The sequence below is a fragment of the Rhinoderma darwinii genome, chromosome 9 (genome assembly GCF_050947455.1).
Source record: "Rhinoderma darwinii isolate aRhiDar2 chromosome 9, aRhiDar2.hap1, whole genome shotgun sequence".
NCBI lineage: Eukaryota > Metazoa > Chordata > Amphibia > Anura > Rhinodermatidae > Rhinoderma > Rhinoderma darwinii.
In genome coordinates this window covers 44,614,262-44,633,008 of record NC_134695.1, presented here as the reverse complement: position 1 = coordinate 44,633,008, position 18,747 = coordinate 44,614,262, and the positions used below count along the sequence as shown (strand labels likewise).

At 42.5% G+C, this 18,747-nt stretch overlaps 1 protein-coding gene across 1 annotated transcript in view; it reads left to right on the top strand.

Annotated features, from left to right (window-relative positions):
• The window catches only part of HRAS (HRas proto-oncogene, GTPase), a 51,744-nt gene extending 35,500 nt beyond the window's left edge, over window positions 1–16,244 (top strand). Inside the window, exons 4-7 of the mRNA XM_075837574.1 lie at window positions 702–880; window positions 5,691–5,850; window positions 9,301–9,425; window positions 13,007–16,244. Coding sequence (XP_075693689.1) covers window positions 702–880; window positions 5,691–5,850; window positions 9,301–9,420 — 459 coding nt within the window. The 3' untranslated portion in view covers window positions 9,421–9,425; window positions 13,007–16,244. The remainder of the gene's footprint in view (window positions 1–701; window positions 881–5,690; window positions 5,851–9,300; window positions 9,426–13,006) is intronic.
• Window positions 16,245–18,747: the final 2,503 nt, after the last annotated feature.

The following is an 18,747-nucleotide window of genomic DNA, read 5'->3' as shown; positions in this document are numbered from 1 at the left end:
CATGGGGCGCCATGTATCCTAAGGCTGACCCTGCCTGTCACTGCTTCTGACATGTCTGTTTTAGTAAGTACTTGTATTTTCCATGAAATAACAATTCTAGGGCATTTTTTATTGTAACTCTGTGTTCTGCGGTTCCTTTGTTGTTCCTCCTAGAAATGTATGTATGATTTGACATCTGGGTGTTCACATTCCCCTTGTCAATATTGTGTTCCTACATAGTTTTGGCTCTTAGCACTGGTTGGACAGTGTCAGTGTGTAGGGACAAATCCCCAACTGGTATCGCCCAATAGTCCATTTATTCAGAAATTTCTAGAAGGAATAAGAACAGGACATTGCAGAGTTCTAAGGAAAGATGTTCCAGAATTGTTAGTTTATGGCGAACACAAGTATTTACTAAAATAGACATGTCAGGAGAGGTGACAGGTCCTCTTTTTAAGTTTGCGTCACTTAAACCACGTGGAATCCAGGCATTGCGGCCATAATATTGGCGCTAAAATGCTGCCGCATTACGGCTGTCTAAAATGCAGCCTTACTTTGTATGTAGGAAAGCTCCTGGTGGGTTGAGCTTAGATTAATCATAGAAATCGTAGAGGTGGCCCTGCACTTGACCATCATTTACATCAAAATTAAAAGCAAATCTATATTTAAATATTTTTTATGTATAAATAACTCCGTTTGTTCTTTTTTTTTTTTTCTTCCAGGATTCTTACAGAAAACAAGTTGTTATAGATGGAGAGACTTGCTTATTGGACATCTTGGACACAGCAGGTCAGGAGGAATACAGTGCTATGAGGGACCAGTACATGAGAACAGGAGAGGGATTTTTATGTGTATTTGCCATTAACAACACCAAGTCCTTTGAGGATATTCACCAATACAGGTGTGTGTGATCAATAAGTGGCATTTTCTCTAATTCAACCTCTTCTCTCCTCTTGAAAGATGAAGCTGAAGCGTTAAATATACATTTGAAAACAACTACTTGCAACCTCCTTGACTTGCCCCCTGAAAAACTATGTTCCAATCCTATCATTGTACTCAGATCCGGAGGATAGTTAGTGGTTAGATGGGTTCAAAATAGGCAATGAATTGCAGGGCTCAATATCAAGGTTTCTATTCTATTCATGGCACCAATAGAGATAGCTTATTCAATTTCTATGGGGCACATGGAGAGGGAGAGCCCCATTATGGTTGTCCCATCCGCTTTGATATTACTAGAGTGGAAAGAGCCCTAAAAAAGGATCTTAACTCCCAGAAATTTTAAGTGAAAGTTATCCTTTTGCTGAAGAAGATGCGGGAAAAATGGCATAAGACCCTAAAAGTAGATGGCCCGTAGCCCACATTTCAAAGCGCTCATCTTTATAATTTGAAGTCTACTTAAAGAGCCTATGAACATAAATGGCTCAAGGTATCTTAAGAAAATCCTAGGAAGCAAGTACAGCTTCCTTCAGGCCAGGCATTGGAAGTAAGCAAGGTCCTAAAAATTTGGCTACAGCAAACCGAGAAACATCTCAACTCTAAGACACCCAAGAAGCCTCCTTTCCAGTGCTCTAAAAAGCTGTGGACTTTATTTCGGAGGCATTGGCCGATGCAGTAAAGTTGAGCACTAGGGCAGCTGTCCTCTCAAATTCGACCAGAAGAAGCATCTAGCTGCACTCTTTGGTGGGAAAGGAGGGTCAAAGTCCTGTTTATGTTCCATCCCATGTAAAAAGGATCCTTTCTTCGGGTCAGGTATAGATGACATCCTTGAGAAAGCTTCAGATAAGAAAAAAGGTTTACCATCAGACACTAGACTTTATCAGCAGAGACATTCCTTTCGGAACCCATAAAGGAACTCACAGGTTTATAGCAAGAAAGACCCCTCTGGAAGATGGCAGTCCCTGAAATAGTAGTCTAAGGATTTTCTCATTAATGCCAACTTTGACTGAGGTTCAAACCCTCCCAATAACGCCACAGGCCAAGTAGTCGAAAGACTAGAGAATTTATGGCAAGCATGGAGGAAACTTTCGTTAAGCAGATGGATTCTAGACATCATCACGGAGGGATACAATATCGACTTCATATACATTCCCTCAAATTTCCTAGTCGTTCCTCCCCTTTGTCCACCTTCCCATCAAGAAACCATTGTCACGATCTGTGGGTATGTGGACCCACTTGGCCATACCAGGATAGCAGCTGGCCAAACAGTGTACCAAGTCAATGTGTGTATATATAGTCCAAGCACAAGGGTACCTGTAGTAGTTCAGACAGTAGAAACGGCTAGGCTCAGATGGGATCTTGGCAGCAGACACCAGGTGTAACACAGCAGGCATGACCGGTGGCACAACACGACTCCAACTCTCTAAGGCACAGGAACAAGGTAGCACGGGATACAGGATGCAGGTACGGGAACACTGGGAACAGGATAACACTAAGGGACCGTTTGCAAGACTAATATGGGTAAACACAACAATGCTCAGGCAAGGAGTAAAGGGGGATAGCCCTTCTTATATTCCAGGGTGATCATGGGCTAATAGATGATTATTTTCATGTGCGCACTCTAGCTCTTTAAGGCCGGGAACGAGCGTGCGTGCGCACCCTACGGGACACAGCAGAACCGAGCGGAAGTCAGCGCTGGTGTCTCCTAGGGAGGAGATGCGGGCCACAATGAGCATCAGTCTTGTCCCCTAGTTGTGCCTGTGCAAACTCCATGTACCCCTCCACCAACTCATTTTCAAGTCCAATCTCCTCCTCCAATTTTTTTATGCATGGACATCGTCCGTCCTTGCGTGTCCCCCAACAGCCACAGGGCGGCGAGCAAGATGTGGACGCTGTTCTTCCTCCAACCCTTGTTACATTAGTGCGAGCGGTTTCTCCAATATAAATATCAGGGGGTGACCTCGATGATGCCGCTGTTGTCCATATTCGAAAAACTGTCCCTTCGAGGAGTCTGAGTCTGAGTAGGCGACAAGTGTCCCTGATGAGCTGCTACTGCCTGAGCTCAAAATAGCTCATGCTCCCTGCGTTGTGGGTTTGGTTCAGGATGTAATTCTTGACTGCTTTACGCTGCTCGTCCAGACGTTCCAGCATATGCAAGGTGGAATTTCAGTGAGTTGGAACATTGCTGATTAAGAGACTAACATACATACCATTTTTTCGCTGTAAGTCGAAGGAGGGCGTTCTACATCACATAATAATGGCTGAAATGCGCAGACACTCTCCTGGACATGGTTAGCACCTAGTGCAAGTTACGCAACTTTTTTAAAAAACGTTGCACCACCAAATTAATGACTTGCACCGTGCAGGGAGCTTCTGTTAAATTCCTTATATGCAGTGCAGCCACCATGTTCCTTTCATTGCCACTGACTACGTTGCCTGGTTATAATTGGTGGGGAGACACTTAGTGGGAAATTTACTGCTACACCTATGAAAGGAGGGAGAGTGAGTGGAAGAAACTCTGCTCTATTGCTGTTGGAATGGAAAGATTTCCATTTAGGAGGATGTGGAGGAGGTGGATAAACATCTGGTGTCTGAACCAAACCTGCACAACCGTGGAGGTGTCACTAGCACCTGGCTTCGCTGTGGTGGTGCATAGTCACCACTGCTGCGCAAAACATTGACCCAGAGATCCGTGAAAGAAGTGTACTGTCCCTGGCTATAATTGCTGCTCCAAATGTTGGTGATAGCAGCACCTTTACTGCAAAGCGACAATACCAAGGAGCGGCTCACGTTCCCTGCCATTTGATGTACAAGGCAGGGATGGCCTTCTTTGAGAAACAATGGCGACGAAGTATCCCCCATCAAGGCTGAGCACACGCCATCAGTTGCCTTAAGGCAGTGAAATCTAAGTGGTACGTCAGCCACTGCACAGCCAGCAACTTTGCCAGGTGGGGGTTTAGTCGGCACAGAAGCGGATTACTGGGCATGTTTTGTTTCCTGCCCAGACATTCTGTCATGGATGACGGACAATGAAATAGGGGAGGAGCCGTAGAAGCCAATGGCGGATCATCATAGGGCATTTTGGGTGGCCACCCGGGGCCCGAGGCTCCCGGGGGGCCCATGGCTGCCCAAGGTACAATGTAGTTTTGTTGCGTTTTTGCTGTGAATCGGCATTGTATATGTCCTGCAAAAGGACCTTCAGACATAAGGTCACATGATCTCATCGCTGAAGTTCTTACTACTGTTTAGAGACCTGCTGGGCACGTAACCACAGCTCCATGAGCAGCAGCAACAAGACTCCACAGAGAAGACTCAGGAGCGATGCTATGTAAGTATAAGGGGATGGATTTGTTTAAGGGGTCTGTATTTAGGGGGCCTGGTTTGGGGATCGTATTCAGGGGCTCTGAGGTCTGTATCAGTTTAAGGGGTTTAGGGTCTGTATATTTAAAGCTCTGTGTTAGTTTAAGGGGTCTGGGTTCTGTATTTAGGGGGTCCGGTCTGGGGTCTGTATTAGTTTATGGGGTCTATTTAGGGGGCCTGTTCTAGGGTCTGTATTAGTTTAGGGATCTGTATTTAGGAATCAGGTCTGGGGTCATTATTAGGGTAGGGGGTCTGTATTTAGGGGGTCTATTTGAGGTTGGGGTCTGTATTTAGGGGTCTGGGATCTGTATTAGTTTATTTGGTCTGTATTTAGGGGCCTAGTGTAGGGTCTGTATTAGTTTAGGTGGTCTGGTCTTGGGTCATTATTAGTGTAGGTGGTCAGGTCTGGGGTCTGTATTTAGGGGTCTGGTCTTAGGTCTGTATTTATTTAGGGTGCTTTTTCTGGGGTCTGTATTTGTTTAGGGGGGGTCTGGTAATCGGGCAACACCTTTAATGTATGGTTCTGGGCCTTGGTGTCTAAATTTGTGTGTTTCTATAGAGGCTGGAAATGGCTGCAGTAGTCATGGGCAAAGATGTCTCATCAGGAGAAGTCGCCATACCGGTCTGCGTCAGCTGGAGAAAGGAAAACTACTCCTATCAGAGAAGACGTCAGTTGTGAGTCACTGGATCTATAGAGGATCTGTCCCCTCTCCTGACATGTCTGTTGTAGGAAATACTTGTATTCCACATATCTTTGTGTACTCAGGACTAACAGACAAATGTGTGTTACCATTCCCATTGTCAAGAGGAAGTGTCCCTGAACAGTGTGATACAGTCATCGATGGTTGGAGACTGTCAGTATGTAGGGGCACAGCCCTTTGACAAGGGGAATCGTAAAAACCATTTGGCAATGCTCGCACAAAAAGGTGGTGTTCACTATAGACACGGCAGAGCGGCGGTGGAGAAGGGGGCCCCAAGTTTGTAGAACAGTCCAGGGCCTATGGTCTACTTAATTCGCCACTGGTAGAAGCAGTAGATGATGACGGTTATAGTACAAGGTTGATGTTACTTGTGGATGTGGCCCGCACAAAGCCACAACCAGCAACGATCGCAAAATTTCTAGATGTTTGCAATTGTCATATTAGGATTATATAAATCTTTTGCAATCTCCTTCTGTAATCAGATTCCGATTTTTGGTCTCCAAAAGCAGCTTTCGCAATCTTTTGAATACGTACACTGTATGTGTTTTAGTTGGTCTAGCCATTGCAGATGACATTTGTTCAGAGTAAGGTGCTGCTGTAAAGTTTCATATTTATATTTCCAACTTTGGGTTTGGTTACCTTTTTTTATGTTTTGTGTTCTTTTTTTAGAATTTATAAAATGAACGCTAATGTTATTTGCAATATTTCACATAGGGAGCAAATAAAACGGGTGAAGGACTCTGATGATGTTCCAATGGTGTTGGTAGGCAACAAATGTGACCTCCCAGCCAGAACTGTGGAGACCCGACAAGCTCAGGACCTGGCTAGAAGTTATGGCATTCCTTATATTGAAACATCTGCCAAAACCAGGCAGGTAAGTGTAGGATGTATTATACTAGTGATACTGCGGAGGTCAATAAAACTGGTCATTGACTTTTTATTTTATTTAGGATGGATAAATGATCTGATATTGTTTTAAAAAAATTGTCATCTGTGGAAACTGTCTTACAGGATAAAATAACCTTGCTTGCCCATAGCAGCCAATCAGGGCTCAGGTTTAATTTCTTAAACTGCCTTGGAAAAATGAAAGCTGCTCTGTGATTGGGTGCTATGGACTACAAAGGCAGTTTTTCTGTTGACAACCTTGATAAATGAGGTCCCATAATGCAAGCAATTTGAACATGTTTGTTAACTCTGAACCAAGAACAAGGTATGTTCAATGTACCTCGCCATGAAATATCTGTCAAACTCACACAACAATACACCATAAGAAATAAACTATTGAATAATAGAAATTTGAAAGTAGAATAAAAATGTAGGGACTTTGATCATTTTCAAACATTATAGTTCAAAAGTTACCATTGTCCTCAATAATAATCATCCAAAGTGACCACCACCGTGGCCAGCGACTTGCTGCGGTGGTAATGTACCAGTGCGTGAGATGCCATCGCCCGGTGATAACTACACAAAATGGTGGGGCACCCAGCCATAAAGGCATCAGTGTTGCAGGCAATTGGCTGTTGCAGTCACATGCCAGATATTAAGTTGTGACCTGGTAACCTGGCACCAGCAGCGCAGGAACAATACGGAGTTTCGGTGACATTTTTTTTCTTCTTCTTTATGTTTTGAGTTTGGTGATTTTCTTATTTTTATTTAAATATTATATTCAGTAGAGCTTACTTAAAGCCCATTGAAAGGGGCCGATTGTCCGAACGAGTGTTCTTAAGCAAACGCTCGTTTGTTGGCTGATCACAACTTTTATGCAGCCTTAAAAATAATCAGTGCACTGCCGTACAGGCTTCACACATATGGCTCTGCTTAGTGCCATACGTGTGAAGCCTATATACAGTGAAGGAAATAAGTATTTGATCCCTTGCTGATTTTGTAAGTTTGCCCACTGTCAAAGACATGAACAGTCTAGAATTTTTAGGCTAGGTTCATTTTACCAGTGAGAGATAGATTTTATAAAAAAAAAAACTGAAAATCACAGTCAAAATGATATATATTTATTTGCATTGTGCACAGAGAAATAAGTATTTGATCCCCTACCAACCATTAAGAGTTCAGCCTCCTCCAGACCAGTTACACACTCCAAATCAACTTGGTGCCTGCATTAAAGACAGCGGTCTTACATGGTCACCTGTATAAAAGTCTCCTGTCCACAGACTCAATTAATCAGTCTGACTCTAACCTCTACAACATGGGCAAGACCAAAGAGCTTTCTAAGGATGTCAGGGACAAGACCATAGACCTGCACAAGGCTGGAATGGGCTACAAAACCATAAGTAAGACGCTGGGTGAGAAGGAGACAACTGTTGGTGCAATAGTAAGAAAATGGAAGACATACAAAATGACTGTTAATCGACATCGATCTGGGGCTCCATGCAAAATCTCACCTCGTGGGATATCCTTGATCCTGAGGAAGGTGAGAGCTCAGCCGGAAACTACACGGGGGGAACTTGTTAATGATCTCAAGGCAGTTGGGACCACAGTCACCAAGAAAACCATTGGTAACACATTACACCGTAATGGATTAAAATCCTGCAGTGTCCGCAAGGTCCCCCTGCTCAAGAAGGCACATGTACAAGCCCGTCTGAAGTTTGCAAATGAACATCTGGATGATTCTGAGAGTGATTGGGAGAAGGTGCTGTGGTCAGATGAGACTAAAATTGAGCTCTTTGGCATTAACTCAACTCGCCGTGTTTGGAGGAAGAGAAATGCTGCCTATGACCCAAAGAACACCGTCCCCACTGTCAAGCATGGAGGTGGAAACATTATGTTTTGGGGGTGTTTCTCTGCTAAGGGCACGGGACTACTTCACCGCATCAATGGGAGAATGGATGTAGCCATGTACCGTCAAATCCTGAGTGACAACCTCCTTCCCTCCACCAGGACATTAAAAATGGCTCGTGGCTGGGTCTTCCAGCACGACAATGACCCAAAACATACAGCCAAGGCAACAAAGGAGTGGCTCAAAAAGAAGCACATTAAGGTCATAGAGTGGCCTAGCCAGTCTCCAGACCTTAATCCCATCGAAAACTTATGGAGGGAGCTGAAGATCCGAGTTGCCAAGCGACAGCCTCGAAATCGTAATGATTTACAGATGATCTGCAAAGAGGAGTGGGCCAAAATTCCATCTAACATGTGTGCAAACCTCATCATCAACTACAAAAAACGTCTGACTGCTGTGCTTGCCAACAAGGGTTTTGCCACCAAGTATTAAGTCTTGTTTGACAAAGGGATCAAATATTTATTTCTCTGTGCACAATGCAAATAAATATATATAATTTTGACAATGTGATTTTCTGTTTTTTTTTTTTGTTTTTTTTTTATATAATCTATCTCTCACGGGTAAAATTAACCTAGTCTAAAAATTCTAGACTGTTCATGTCTTTGACAGTGGGCAAATTTACAAAATCAGCAAGGGATCAAATACTTATTTCCTTCACTGTATGTCTTTAAAACATTTGAGCCGCCTATTCAGGACCCATAGGATTAAATCTCAATTAAAAGGAGTTTGCTCAACTTGTGTAACTAATGAAAAGAAGGTAACAGACTAGGTATTTTGTTCCATTATTACTATATTTCAAAGATAAGAGCCTTTTCTGCATTTAATATCATAGCTGGAGATTTGTTACTGCATTGTGCTACTTCTTTATTGTTATCTTTATTATAACGCTGCATATAGAGGTTACCAATAGACATTGGCCAGCCGTAGGTTTGCAACCAGGTCGGCAACCCACCAGCCCAGGCCAGCTGGTATTTGCATTGGGATGTCGGTGGCAGTCCTAGGAATGTCAGCAGCGTCACCACTAGGTCTAGTGTGGGATTGATGCCAGTGGGAGATAGCAGCAGGCAAGGGGCCATAGAGCCGAGGACACTCCACATTCAGCAGCAGGACACTGCCTTGTGGACCGTAATATAGTCCGCAATTGCGGACCCATTCGGTTTTATTGGCCGCAGACACCTTTCCGTATCTCTACCGATGGGTGTCCGTGCCGTAGAACTGTGCCGGGAATTATGGCGCATGTCCGTTTTTCAGTGTTTTACGGCCATACTCTCATACTTTGTGTTTCTGTCTGTCTGAGGCTTCCATGTCAAAGTGGCAAATCACACTGCCTCGCCAACCCACTTTTTACCCGTGTCAGGGTATATTTACATTTGCTGGTTTTGAGGCAACCACGGCCAGCAGTCATTGCCTCCTCAGTTTGGATTAACATTACACTGAATGTGGAGTGCCCCTTTAGTAACCGGGTTGTGTCCTTACAACTGGCGCACTGGGTAGTAAGCCGTTATTTATCATGCTGTCTCCTGTAACTCGCAGGGAGTAGAAGACGCCTTTTACACATTAGTAAGAGAGATTCGGCAGCATAAGTTACGGAAGCTCAATCCTCCCGATGAGAGTGAGAAAGGATGTTTGAACTGCAAATGCGTTGTATCCTGACCATGGTAAGGAAGTCAAAAGTATTAATGTTTTCTAACAATGTCCATTTCTCATAAATACATATAAAAGCTGCATGTAACTCTGCGTCATGTCAAATTTGTTTTTGTTTAAAAAGTTAGCCAAAAATAACCCTTGTAGTAGATGTATTTGGCCACATGAGGGAGCTATAGCACCATTTTACATGGAGAAGCCTTTGGTTAGATTTATCAACATATTCCTTCCGTGAAACCAGGGGTGTACATACCATAGGGGCAGACCACGCAGCTGCTATAATGCCCCTGGAGAGAGGGGGCCCAGTCCTTGTCGGCAAGAACCTGAGCAGGAACTTCAACTTTAGCAAACAAAAGGGAAGTGAGTTGGACTGAGGGTCATTACAAGTGAGTGGAGGGAGAAGGCCTTGGATAGCAAAACCGGACACCATAATTGCGTCGACTTGTGCACCATTTTTTCAAACGCGCACACACGCATTTATGGTTTTATAACTTTCTGTAGCGTTAGAGATATTTATCATGAGGTCTACGTTTTAAAGCATACAGTATGTTACCTCCATTACTCAAATTGGCGACAATTTTGAAAATTTGCATCTAGCTCTTGTTTGAATGCTGTCATTGTATCTGCCATTACCATAGTTGCATACATTTGCCGGGACTGTCCGAAATTTACAGAGACAGTCCCAGCAAATGCCTTTATTCAATTGTATCTGCTTCCTCAGGATGTAGATACAATTGAATATTATGGCAGAGCAGGAAACTATCCGCTCCCTGCTCTGCCATTCACTCCTCCAGGAGTGGAATTCCCGTCCAGAGAGTTGCCGATGCTCTGGCCGGAGATTTTGCTCCTAGAGGTAGGCCCTGACGTCTCTGTCATATATGGACAGTGAGGTAAGGGGCTCCTTGTGGACCGGAATCCCTTGTAGATAATGTGATCCCCCTGTAGATAGTGCCCCACCCTGTCGACAGCGCTACACCCCCCTCCCTGTTGCCGACGCTCTGGCCAGGGATTCTCTCCTGTAGATATCCGCTAATGTCACTGTCCATATATGGACATTTCAAAAGAAAAGAGGCAGTACTCCAAATAGAAGGCCTCAAAAGGTTTTTTTTATTTACCCATATGTGGAGAGGATGCTTCGTTTCAGTTGCTAAATGCAGCCTTTCTCACGCAATGAAATACAAGTGTATCAGTCCTTTTATGCAGCCCTCAGTGAGTGGAACAAGCATACGTCATCAGCATATCAAAAAACATTAAGGGTTTAACTGTCCCGACTATATCAATGTATCTGCCTACAGAGCAGAGTCATGATATGCCCTATATGCACGTAAACAGCACAGTGTATGTAAACCACCATGAAGTTATAATAGTGCCATCACCCAGGGCTCTAGTAACCCTCGGGATCGCGCTCGTTACTCTAAAGTGACGGCTGTAACATACAGCCGACACCGGCATCGTATGGGGCGGGTTCACTCCATGAGGCCGTTCCATACTTCCCCTACCCGACTTTGGCGTATAGATACGTCAAATGTCGGGAAGGGGTTAAACATGCTATGCATTATGTGATGTACTTTGGTGGACATTATTTTACAATTTATTGCCCCCCATATATGGTTAGTGGTTGTTGACCCCTTAAGGGTTACTAGAGCCCTGGGTGATGGCACTATTATAACTTCATGGTGGTTTACATATACTGCTGTTTATGTGCATATCGGGCATATCATGACTCCGCTCTGTAGGCAGATACATTGATATAGTTGAGACAGTTAAACTCTGGAGTCTTTTCACTAAGAGGTTGTCTTTGTTGATTTTCTTTGTTTGAAATATGTCCTTGTCATCCATTGTAACCGGGCATTGCGTGGCTCCTCGCAATGCATACACTGTTGTCGTAAGCGCACATGCGCACAGGTCCGTGTCCAGGCTTCTTTCTTTTTCACTGGTGGTAACCAATGACTATCAACCGTAGTCCCAGGTTTGACAGGTAGTCATATAACCATACTCTAGTCACATGATCTTCAGGACATGCGCAGTAATAGACGCTAGACGCCGCGTCTTGGTGAGGTACATAGCTTTTTGAAAGTGCATATGGCTGCTGTAGTTCTTCCTTTTTGGGGGAGTGCCAGCTATTTTAGATATATGGATTTTAAATAACTGATTCCAGCTGAGACCTATATTTATGACGTGTTTTATATGTTTCTGTAATCTATAATGCATCACTACATTACATATGTTTATCTACAACACTACATTACTGTTTTAGTGATTGTTAGATGTTCACACTTGTAATTAACGGTGTTAATGTTTTTTGATATGCGGGTGAAGTATGCTTGTCCCACCCACTGTGGGCTGCATAAAAGGACTGATACACCTGTATTTCATTGCTTGAGAGAGGCTGCATTGAGCAGCTGAAACGTTGCAACCTTCTATTTGGAGTGCTGCATCAGTGTGCAGTGAGTGGTTTTCACGCTCATTGACTTCAAAGGGCGCGTAGGTGCGTGAAATCGCACCAATATAGGACATGCAGTGCGTATCAGGCAGTGGACTCCTGCTGCGTGAAAACTCACGAATGTGTGAACGACCCCATTGAAATCAATGGGTCCGTGTGCTGCGCGTGATTTATATGTACAGCACATGGACGTTATTCGCTCTCGTGTGAATGTGACCTCCCTGTGCTGCTCCCACCTTCCATATATGGACATTGGCGTCAGGGGCTCCTCCAGGAGAGGAATTCCCGGCCAGAGCGTTGCCGATGCTCAGGCGGGGTTTCAGCTCCTAGAGGTGGCCCTTGACGTCACTGTCCATATATAGGTCTCCTCCAGGAAAGGTTCCGCCGCGGAATTATTCCTGCCATCATCCGAAAGATGGCTCTACCCATTTGACTTTAATGGGAGGTTCAGGCGGAATCTGCCCGATCGGGCATGATGCTGCTTTTTCCCGCTAGCTGAAAAAAATCAGCTAGCGGGAAATAGAAGTGCCTAATTCCCATTGAAATGAATGGGAAGCGAAATTATACTGTGGAATCCGCCGCAAAAATTCTGCCGTGTGAATGGCCTATTCATACTGAGTTTGCACTGTACATTGGAGGTATATGTCAGAAATATTTCCCAACGTGTACCTCCGATGGATACCTCCAATAGAATTCAATGTATAGGCATACAGTGGCATCCATAGACTCCTATGTTAAATACAAAATAAAAAAAATTAAACCGCGTAATATCTTGTTGTTTTTTTTTTGTGGGATGCCTCTGTATGGAATAACACAGCAGACTACATTATTCCATGACGTAAAAAAAAAATATATACTGACTTATACCAGCCCGACAGAGGCCAAAAGGAACACTTCTTCTTTTGACCTCTCTCGAAAGAATGGGGAGCCTATGGATACGTCTGGCGTATTCGCCAGGAGCTTTCCCGGCTCCTACTCCAAATGAAGTATAATTTAAGCCTGAGGCTTAAGAACATCTTGACTCTTGTAACACATTAGAATATGCATTTTTTTTTTTTTTTGTACAATTGTTTGCTTTATTTACTCTTGCTATTTTGAAGATGTCATCCATTTTTTTTAAAAAACATTTCTATTCTATTTCTCCCTTGCTAGGAATGCAGGTCACAGTCTGACCTGAATGTGTTTCCCTGTTCTGCTCCTCCGGCCAAGTGCCAGATACCAAGGTCGATAAGTATTAGAAGAGATTAGAAGACATCAAGACTTCTGTGAAGAATCGTCTGTAAAGACTCAAACATGATTAACCTGGGTATTATATTTCTATATCCGGGAATGTATTGTCTTCTGGATGTGCTGAGTATATACTACAGGTAGTATTACAGCCAACAAAAGGGTTAATGACATGACTGTTGTTGGCAGCTCCAATGGATCTTGTTCTCTCTGGTCACAATGGTACTAATATCAGTATTATTACTTAGAGGCTCAATATGGATCATTGGATGAGCAACCTGGCCCTGCATGCAATGTCTAATTTTCACTTAGAAGGCCTTCCCAGTGGGGGATTAAGTAGACCATTGGCCCTGGGCTGTTCCCCCAAATCCCCCCCCCCCCCTCCAATTCCCACTGCCGCCCTGCCACATCGTGTTTAAAGTCAACAACACCTTTCTGTGCTGGCAGGTTTAATTCTGGTTAAAAAGTGAGTCCCACTTCTGCTTGTATTAATAAATTGACAACTGGGTATTACCATTCCGCTTGTCAAAGGGCTATATCCCGTCCGTCTGACAGTCTCCAATAATTGCTGACCGTGTCAGGCTGTGTAGGGACGTGTCCTCTTGAGGAGCAATTGTAGCACCCTGTTGTCATTTAGGCCTGGGCTACACAGAGACTTTTTGTGTACTTCTTCTATAATACAAGTATTTACTTCAACAGATATGTCATGAGAGCCAACAGGTCCCCTATAAATCCAGTGACTTACATGGGATGTCTTGCCTGATCTCTCTTCTCCATCCAGCCCAGACCGCCATGACAACTTCTACTGACCACTGCAGAGTTTGCTGCTGAGGCATCTTTGGTCCCTTATTTCTGCACCTATCCCTGGCCTCTAGAGAAACCAAAATAAATTCAGACACCAGACCCCTCAAATAAGCTCACTTAATTAATGCAGACATCCGATTCCTTAAGGATCTTTTACACGGGCCAATGATTGGGTGAACGTTCATTGGCTAAGTGCATCTTATATGTAGCCAAAAATGGTCGCTAGTCGGCAGCACATCTCCCTGTGCAACAGGGTGATGTGCTGTTGACATACATAATGCAATTGCATAGAGTCGGACGATCGTAGTAATGATTATTTGTCCCCATACTATTATTGCTCCATTTGGAGGGAGCAAACCAGCGCTGATCGATGCTAGTCTATAGTGGTGAATACGGACGATATTTGCTCGTGAAAAATCACATTTAATTATTGTGGACACCAGGTCTTTCTATTAATGCAGACCAGACCCCTAAATTAATGCAGATTCCAGACCAGACTCCCATACTCTCCTCACTCCGAGGCTCCTCTACAGGTCCAGGCAGTGTCCGGTCCGGAAGTGAGGAAAGTGAATATTATTAGCTGTTATCTATTGGATTAATCCAATAGATAACGGTTTATTAAAAGAAGACAAAAGTAGCAAGTGGCAGATTAAATTATGTTCACTTTGGGTGGCCATAGCCACAGACTACTAGTATTTGTATGTTTTTGTCCAAAATAAAGCTATTCGCTTTGACATGTCTGTGGAGAAATTTTCAGTAAAATCTAATTTAATTCTTAAAATATGGTGTCTGACATGTTAGTTTGTGCTTGAAAAAGGGGCTCAGCTGCTGTGAACTAGAAGTGATTTTTTTTTCCCCCTTATATCTATATCAAAGTTATTTTTTTTCCCTTTATTTGCTTGTGTACTTAGTGCTCATCAACATCAACTGACGTTGGAGTCAGTTTAGATACACAATCCTACATTTCTAGGATTCATAGTTACTAATCTCAGCCATGTTCACTTACTTTGTAATTTAGGTTATTGGCACAGGACTTGTATCAAACAACCTCTCACCTGGAAATCATTGGACGGAGGCTTCTCCACTCAGGACCCCGGCTCTATCAGCCAGAGTGGAAAGCTGCTAACAAGCAAATACTTTCACTATGGTCCCCATTCATTTGAATAGCCACATGTAGTAGTACATTTTTCCCTACAGGGGAAATAAGCAGTAGGTGGAGACTCTTCCCCCGCCCCCCAGTAAAACGTGCAGTTTTCTGGAGTCTCCTAAGCGGGATGAATCCCGATTGAATTATCATAGCAGGTACTCCTATTAAAGGGTTACCTGTGATTAGACAACCCCTTAAAGGGGCCAAATAAAAGATTAGGAAAGGTATGAGCCTTTTGTTGACTGCCACTTGCAGGTAGTTATGGTGAGCAGGTATCTAACTGGTACTGTGTGGATTTCGCATTGAGCAGAAAGGAGAAAAAACTTCCTTTTTTAAACTTTTTGACATTTTCATTATGACTAGTTCCTACCCACAATGTCGGAGTTAATCTACTGTACTTATTTCATGGTGACTGTTTTAAGCAACAAAGCATCCATTTTTTCTCAATAGAGCTTGTGATTTGATTCTGTGTGTCCAGGTTTTTTCATATTGCTCCAGTGCTTCTACCGTTTGTGTGTGCAGCTCCTAGGCAGACCTAAAGGAAAGAAATCTGTTCTGGAGTACAGCTAAGAAAAAACAGGAAGGAAAATATATTGATCAACTGCTATTTAGGCATGAGTATTGGCAAGAAGAGAAACAATTTGAATTTCTTATGTTTTTTTTTTTGTATTCTTGCCTGGCTAGTTGTGGATTGATTTAGAAGTCCCTTTGTAACCCAAATATTTCATTTTATATATATTTTTTTCTCTTTCAACTGTAGTTCTAGGGCAGGAGATCTGAGACATATGTATTACTGTGTTTTGGGCGTTTAGTCCACACCCATTTCTAACCATCTTTATCCGGGCACATGTTGACTTCTAGACCTTGCTTAAGGTGTCACATCCTTTGCCAGCAGACACCTGGCATTGTGCTCATTCTTACAGCCAAGCTCCTCTCTGTCAATGTTCCCAGTTACTGTGAAAAATCCCCCCGTGTGTCTTCACAAAGAGGTTTATGCAAGAGTGTCCAATTGGTAAAAGTACATGGATTTATTTATGGATGACAGACTTAAGGTTCTGCAGGTAGTTCCAAATCAGGTGCGAGCCGAATTCAGGTTAAGAGACCGCAGCGATGTTGTTTTAACCCAACTCTCAGTAGAGGCGCATTGTAAATGTCACTTGGGTAAAAGCTTTTTGGTTGTTTTAGAGCCAATTTTTTTTTAGGGGGGGGGGGGGGGGGGGTTTACACTACTTCTGCACCAACAAGTCAATACCTGATAATAATGTAAACATGTTTCCATTCTAATCAGATCTATGTGCGCCATCAGTAGATTATATACCGTATCTATCATGTTTCTAAATGAGGACATTGAATGGGAAATTTGTACAATGTTTCTTTATATAACAAAACGATATTTTAGGCTAAATTCATACATTGACACCAATGATAAAAATAACCATAGACATCCGTTTTTTTGAATAGGAAAAAAAAAGTGTGCTGCTCTGCACTTTTATCCTTGGCAAAACGGATGACTAACATAGGAAAGTGAATGGAAGTTAAGGGATGCAATTAAAAATTCCATTGATTTTATTTGGATTCTTAATGTATCTGTTTTTATCCGTTATTCTGTTTTAAAACGGATCAGAGTAACAAAATATACAGTGCAATTGTAATCGTAGCCTGATTTATAAAGTGATTTTAATTCCCTAAAAGTTTATGCATAGTGAATATCTTCTTTTGGAGGACCAACCCTTTAAAAGAACATTTTTTTTTTTTACTGCACCATTTTTTTTAATATTTTTTTTTCATTTTAAATTGGACATCTAAATATACACGACCCCAATGTATGCCCATAAGCCCCGTGCTGGGTTATCATTTGAGCTAATATTGCGTACAACTGAAGTTTTCCACATTACAGCACATAGGCACATATTGCTCATCCTGTTCCATGATCTTTTTAGACTTCCAACACTGCCAGGTACAATCATGTGTAAAGATCTGTTTGTGCTTCTTTAATATAAAGGTTCTATAAGATGGTTCACACCTCTCCATCCTTATCAGGTCGCTCCACTTTTTAGACTATATTCAGACAAGCGTGTTGAAATACAGAACCAAAACTTAACCAAATACTAACACAAAATATGTAACATTTTATCCGAATTTAGTTGCATATGAAATTCTGTATTGGTACTGTATTTTGTCTGTCTAGTTTTTTTGTTGTTTTGTTTTTTTTTAACATTTGTTTTAACCTTTGTATTTGTTATGCATTCTGTTTGTATTTTATGGTTGGCTGGCAGTTTTTTATTCTTGCCAACAAAACAAAAGAAACCATCAACGGACATCCTAGATCAGTGGGGTCCATCGGGTGCTATTGGGATCTGTAATATGATGGATCCTACAATGTCATGGCTTCTGTTATGAACGGCAGCCACAAGGCAGATGTGAACAAAGTGTTATATAGGATCGAACGTCCGTGATGTACCATCTCATAGGGCATGTTGCATATTTGAAAATATGGTGAACAAATGAAAAACAACCGTAAGCAAATCTGTCACTGCCATATGCATCACATATTTTAGTCTCTAAATTCTGCTGTGTACAAATATGCTGATTCAGTGATAACATACACTTCTGTGAATAAGGTCTAAACAAATTCTTATTTTTAATGGGATTCTATCTAGAACCAAAAGGGTTAATTTTTTTAATGATCAACAACGCTTCTCTCTCCGGCGTGGTTTGTGGCTGCTGACATCCATGGAGGACCAGATGGGAAAGCCTAGAACAATGGGCCTCCGATATGAAGGTTTTTTTTTCCCCCCACTTAGTGCCTTCAAATGCAGCTGCAGATGCACTAGGACTTATACCTCTTGTATTAAAACTAGGCCCCCGGATCTTAAATCTTAACATCACTTAACACTATTAATCTTGATCAATATTTCAATTTAATGGCAGGCCATTTTTTGTGATTAGAAGTGCCTGATATTTCTTTCTCCACACTTAAACGAAATGTATCGTCAGCAAATTGCACCTTACTTAAATCATGTTTGTATTATAAAGTGTTATTTTTTAATGTTTGTCCATAAAAAAAAAAATATTGCAGTTTTCACACTGGCCACTAGAACCTTTTACACTACGCTGGTGTTTCCTGTTCTCTGCAGCTCACTTCAGCTTTGCTGTATATACAGGCACAGGATGAGGAGAATCATCTCCATATATCCCTATAGGGTTGTAAGTTAATAACCATTCTGTTGACTTATTGGAGGCCTAGATTAGGCAGAACAGCGACGATCATTTGGCCTGTGTAAACAAGGCAGCCATCAACCGATGAGCAAGTAAATGCTCGTTTTTTCGGCTGATCACATCTTTTATGTGGCAACAAAATGCTGTATTGTAGGCAACACATCTCCCCATGTAAATAGGGGACGTCTTGTCGACAAGATGCAAACTGTACAGGGACAAGCGATTTGCATTAACAATCGATTGGTCGTCCCCACACTTACGATCACTGCTCTGTTTGAGTGGCGCAAACCAGCGCTTGTTGATCGGCACTCGTTTAACATGTAAAAGGACCCTATCACTAGACACACAGATAATGCTCCGTATGTATCTCCCCTGTCAGGGGATATACTCCATAATTTCCTGGAGATTGCAATAATCTAAGACGTTTCTGTCCATTGGCTCCCATTCATTTCAACTGCCATAAAGCAAATACACCCTGCTGTGCTCTCTTTACAGA